The sequence below is a fragment of the Haemaphysalis longicornis genome, unplaced genomic scaffold (genome assembly GCF_048455015.1).
Source record: "Haemaphysalis longicornis isolate Haplotype H1 unplaced genomic scaffold, Haemaphysalis longicornis Haplotype H1 scaffold_10, whole genome shotgun sequence".
NCBI lineage: Eukaryota > Metazoa > Arthropoda > Arachnida > Ixodida > Ixodidae > Haemaphysalis > Haemaphysalis longicornis.
The window spans coordinates 4,107,867-4,113,866 of record NW_027526204.1 but is presented as its reverse complement, the minus strand read 5'-3'; the positions used below and the strand labels follow the sequence as shown (position 1 = coordinate 4,113,866).

Below are 6,000 nucleotides of genomic sequence, written 5' to 3'. Positions count from 1 at the left end.
GATTCGCATGAGCTCTTATGTAACTATTTGCGACCGTCATAAACCATCGACAAAAGAGGTTTTCTGATCGTCTCTATTTCATTTGGCTCCTTCCTGCCGTGAATCGCCATTGCGCATTTCGTTTTGCATATCCCGGGTGGCGCCGTCGTTCCAAGTTCAGATTGCACGTCCGCCATTTTCCCATAGGTGAAAATTGTTTTGTGTATTTTCAGAATAAACAGGTATGAACCGTCGTTGTTCCCGGTGTCACACAATTAGGCGACATTCGTGTGAAGTTTGAGCTCGAACGGAGCACCGGTTCGCACAGGAAAATTTATAAAGTGTTCCATTTATCAATGTAACACATGAGATATAGTGGCAAGAAGGTACGGATCACCCGCACGCAGCACGCACATTTTAATTGCTCGAGTGCGCAAAAGAAAATAATTCCACGAAACCGAATCTGAAACTTAGCTTGGCGGAGGCATCTTGTTTTATAATGTTTGCTAGCAGAGGTTTGTGCAACACAAAAAGCAGGTGACAAGCAGCAAAAGTTGCCGCACACATTTCTACATGTCCCTGATGCCTTAGTGTTTGTTTCAGTAAAACGCTTCGGCAAGCTCCAGCAATCCCTCGCTTCGCTCTTCAAGACTTGTGGTGTCAGAAAATGTATGGCGGGAAAGTATATGGGGCGACGATATATGCTTTCCCACTTGTGACATTGTCTGCGTTCATACGCAACTACTGCTGCTGCGTTCATAGGCCAACTTGCTTTCCCAATGTCACGTCGCTTTAACAGAAGTGGCACGCCTTAGGTCGCGCTCTGTTGAACCTCACTGCTGGTGAAGGCTGCGACAGTTTATTGACACCCATAAAGTAGAACCTTCAACGTACTGTGAAAAGCTTTATACAAAGTTAAGCTTGGTTGAAACTGAGCAAACTTTTATTTCCTTCTGAAACAATTTGTTTTATAATAAAGGGGAGGTCCCAGCGTTTTTTGAATTCCGAGCTCTCGGAAGAATGTAAGGGTCCACCTGCTTCGTGAGTGTATCAAGGCGCAGTTCAAACAGGATACAAGAGTCCGCCAGACTGCAGACCCGCCAGTGTGCCCGGAGACACGTCGCCGACCACTGCCTTGCCTCGCGATAAAATAAGCAAAGAGGGGCCTGTAAAAAATGAAAAGAAAAACGCAGGACACTGCAGGTTCTGCACTCCCAGTTTGGTCTAACGAAATGATCAACAAATGTTTCACGCCCGGTGCTCCTTTACGGTTTTTTATTTTTCAGGCACTATAAGTATTTCACACCGAAACAACCGCAGCCGCTTCATCGGCTTGGTTCTCATTCGTATTGAGTGGCCTGGGCTGGGTGCAATTTCGGAGGAATTCCCGATTTTTTTCCCTGTGTGATGTAAATTGTAAAGGCCTAGTATTAACCTTACAACTCATATCGCATGTACATGATTGCTTTTATATTTTCGGAATAGTTGTACTAAAAAATAAACCCCTCTATTGATACCCTGAAAATAAACAAAAAATGTAGACTTTTTCACGAACTCGAACTCTATGTACATATCATAACGCTTGGCTCGGTCAGCGTATTGTTATATCGTTAAAACTCTTTTCACACTCAGTCGGGAATTTGTAGTTATAGTGCGCGCGGTGCGAACGCTGCCGTGATTTAGCCACATCTAAAACTGAACGTGCAACGCTGCGAATAACTCGGTTTTCTACCACTGGTCGAGCTAATTTAGTCCGTTTTTCGCCCGCCTACGCTGGAAGCCAAAAACACGTAACATTTTTCGGGCGCGCGCTTTTATCCTGCGCAGTGTGGCTTTCTCAACGTCGAGCCGGAAAGTCCTACAGAACAGTGCGCCCCAAAGCGCCATTGATGGCGCTTTTGGGGCAACGCCAGCTGCATCCTTCACCCGCAGCAGACGACGAAGTGGCGGGCGCGACCGTGACGTCACCGCCGGCCGGCTGCGTAGCAGACGACGCGGAGGTCGTGGGGCCCGACATTGTCGCCAGGTGTCGCCACCCCTTTGAATCGAACGGCGCAGGAGAGGGGCGGGCCCGTTCCGTTTTTTTCTCGCTTCCCGCACTCGTAGGGACCCGAAAATCGGTTTCCCTAAACACGCAAAGTGCATTTCGGCCAGGCGCAAGTGCCTCTACAAGCAATTCAGTCGCTCGAACACGCAGTGTCGCCCAATCCGTGAAGCGCGACCGCCTTCCAGTGGTGCACAGTCGAGCACTCTCTGGGAACGATGCGGTTATAACGGACGGACTAGCACGCGAGCTCCCGAGTGCGGGACCCCGGTTCGGGAAGGTTGTTCTCTCTCCGACAGGTCCGTTCATGGAGGCATCGGCGGCAGGCGGCGGCGGTGCCGTGGACGGCGTATCGTCCATGTCCAAGCGCGAGTACTTCCTCGACCTCTTCTGGCGCCACAAACACACCACGGTGACGCTGTGCTTCGTCTTCTGGAGCTTCGGCATGTGCGTGGCCTTCTTGGGACCGACGCTTTTGGATTTGGGTTGCAAGACCCAGACCGTGTTCTCCACCATGTCTTGGGTGTTCTTCAGCCAGTCGCTCTTCGTCTTGCTCGGCACGGTGGCCGGAGGATTCATCGTCGAAAGGTAAGCGTGTGCCTGTCGGCGTCCGCAGCTTCAAGACTGGCGCGCCAGTTTCAATCGCCCGCACTAGCGCGGCTGGCAACCGACCACCCTTGCAGTGGAACATCATTTGAGAGAGATCATCACCCGTCCAGACAACGGGAGCAGGCAAAAAAAAACACCCTGCTATTGTCACTCGTACCGGCCGAAATACGAATGGACGTGAAAAGCGGCGCCGTCTGTTGTAACCGAAACAAGCAGCGAAAAACACTTGTCGATCGCTATAGCTACTGTGGACGAAGGTTTTGTTTAATATTTAATTTCCTTTATTCTATACTTCGCACCCGTGGCATACGGTACGCAGCACAGCAGTCAGAACACCTGCCGTTTTGGCTGTGCGCGAGGTGACACGAAGGGAAAACATCCCACGAATGAAGCTCCGCTGTAACCTTGCTTTGGGTAGATGCGGCGTAAAGCGATTTAGATCACTTCGGGGTCAACCTGTTATCCCAGAGTGCCTATTACCACCGATCTTGCCACGAAACCGAACGCGTATGGGGGGAAGGATATAATAAAAAAAAACATGAAGGATCCTCACACTAACACGTCGTTAAACTTGAAGGCAGCGAAGCTGTACGCAACCTGCACGACCATTGCGCTGGTTTAAGTCCGCGATTGCAGCCAATTTGCTCAAGGCTTCTTCGCTGCCACAACGACCATTGTTGCTATCAGTGTGAGCTCTTTTGATTTTTTTTAGAAGTGATAATTATTGGACGCCACCTTAGAGGGGGGCGTACATAGATGCCTTTCTTGCTCCGAGCAAGTGTTGCCATGGTTACGGCGAACGCTGCAAGTTTTTTTTTTGTTTTTTTTTTTTGCCAATCTTGGCCAATCTTCCTAATTCTGGTTGGCTTGAAAAATCTGCGGTGGGGACGCTGGGCAGTCGCCGCAAGGCATGCACACACGAGCGCTCGGCATTTTCTTGGTATTTTTAACTGCAAACACAAAAAATAACTATTTGCTAAACAGCTTCGCTGTTAAAAACGTTCTTGTTTCCAGCGATCAAATCTTGTGTTTATAGGAGCTGCGAAGACAAAATACAAGCTTACTTATAAAAATGCTAGCCTCTGTTAATTTACTCAACCACACTCTAACAAAGACGCTAGTTCATTAAAAAAAAAAAACGCGAGAAACACAGAAAAAAAAACCTTTCAAATTTCGCGCCACACAACGTCAACAGTGACGTAATAGAGGCCAGTACCAAAATCATAGCTATCAGTGTGTCAACTGCACGTTAGCATTCAAGTGATGCGATCAAACGGGCACCACTACAATCGCACAGTCAGGTTCCTCCGCGGTGGCTTTGTTCGGTGGCCGCCAATCGCACAAACAGGACTCCGTGACGTCAAAAAGGGCGAGCCAGAGAGTGGATGGAGAGTCGGCACTGCTTCATCTATTTTCCTTACTATATCGATTATCTGCGGGAATTTGGCGATAGGACTGGTATCGTTGTTATAGGGACGAGGGAGTCTTTTCAATGATCCCAATATATTTTGTCTTCGTGGCCCCTTTGAAGACAACAAAGTCTCGTAAGCTAGTGAACCAGCTCAGCTTTCTTCTGCTAAACACTCGAGGACCTTGCCCGGAAGCACCTACATTTCTGCTGTCTTCATTGCTGAAAATGGCGAAAACGGTGCTCTTGTTGCACGCAAAGGCGAGACCCCGTCCGTCTCGTCACGCCTTCTGTGCTCCGTATTAGCACTTTTTTTCCGAATGGGAATACTACTTAGCCATTCCGTATTCTTACTGACTCTAGACGGGACATGCAAGTCAGCTATACGACACGGCTGTCACACTGAAACAACTTTCTACAGCGAAGGCTCTGATACGGTACATCGCGAGTTCCCTTCAGTTGCCGGCTTGCAAGCTGCGCCTTTCTTTCTTATCGATTTCGCGAGGGACAATCTCGCCTCCGATGGCGCACCGTTTGAGCTTGCTCCTCAGAGGAAGCGAAAGAATGAATCCAGTGACCCACTACATGCAGCTAGACGGCGGCAGGCTGCGAGATCCCAAGCACGATACACTGTGTGCGTAGTCTTCGCTTTCGCTCGCGGCAACTACGTTTACAACAGTCAGACCTGGGACATTTTCAACAGTCAGACCTGGGACAGTCAGACCTGGGACCGGAAGACTCCTGAGGCTGCATCGGCCGGTGGATCAAGGCGGAAAGTTTACAGTTCTGATAAAGCTGCACCTGAAGAAAACAACACGCCACAAATATAAAACCGACGTAAAGGAAAGTCATCGGGTTAAGTACAACAAATATAACAGAGCCGATGAAAGTGTTTAAAAATGGTGGGAAATACACGCGCGTATAAATGAGCGCAAAAATCGCGCCCAAAATTCTAGTTCAGCTAATCCACCATTGCACAAATACACCAAGGTACGCATCATTGCTAGACTGATGCGTAACTAAGTGAAATGTGATTTCATACGGTCTGTTTTCAGCACTTTTTTGTTTTCTAGAGAGTTTGTAACGCAGCAGTTCGGATTGTTTTCCTGCATGTAACTCCTCATTAGACAATTTGTAAGATTTTTTAGTTCCCTTTTCGATTCTTAACTTGAATGCTGTAAGTAATTTTTTTTTTCTTCTGGAATACAATATGTGATTGCATTTCACTAACGATCGCCTTCAGCATTCGACACCTTTCCGGTTTGCCAGTCTTGACAAAAAAAGAAATACATTTAGTACGCTACTCCAGCTCAAAATGGTGCAAGCTCGAGCTCGTTACACCCGAAAGGCCGCAATCATGAAGAACTTTGCTTCGCAACAAAAAGCAATCTTCTTTTTGTGCGGGCAATGGCGATGCGTAAGGGTTTAGGTTTGAAATGTGAAAAGAGTGCGGCAGGCCAGGAGGCAATGGCATCCCGCAATGAAGGGATGCACACGGGACTACCCCACGAGATGAAGTGTACGTGCGTGGCCGGTGGATGGTGGGGGACTACTTCTGCACCGCGTACCGGCCGACGGCCACAAAATAAAGCTGTCGCCAGGATGATTGATTGATTGATTGATTGATTGATTGATTGATTGGTTGATTGATTGATTGATTTATTTATTGATTAATTCTTGGGCTTCGGGTTAATTTTGTCTATTTATTGATTAATGATTAACGCGCCGACGCAACACAGGCGATGAAGCGCACCGCAGTGGAATGCTCCGGATTAATTTTGACCACCTGGAGATCTTAAACGTGCGTGAAAATCTCGAACACACGAGAGGCGCTTTTCGCTTCCATCAGAAAAGCGTCCTCCGCGACCGGGAATCGAACCCGCGCCCTTGGGCTCAGCAGCACAACGAGGAAGATAGAAGCATGTGACCGGTGATGCAGGAAAAAATACATTTGCCTATT

At 48.2% G+C, this 6,000-nt stretch overlaps 1 protein-coding gene across 1 annotated transcript in view; it reads left to right on the top strand.

Annotated features, from left to right (window-relative positions):
• Positions 1 to 2,056: 2,056 nt before the first annotated feature.
• Positions 2,057 to 6,000, top strand: part of LOC144158132 (major facilitator superfamily domain-containing protein 4A-like) — a 692,369-nt gene continuing 688,425 nt past the window's right edge. Inside the window, exon 1 of the mRNA XM_077688787.1 lies at positions 2,057 to 2,611. Coding sequence (XP_077544913.1) covers positions 2,331 to 2,611 — 281 coding nt within the window. The 5' untranslated portion in view covers positions 2,057 to 2,330. The remainder of the gene's footprint in view (positions 2,612 to 6,000) is intronic.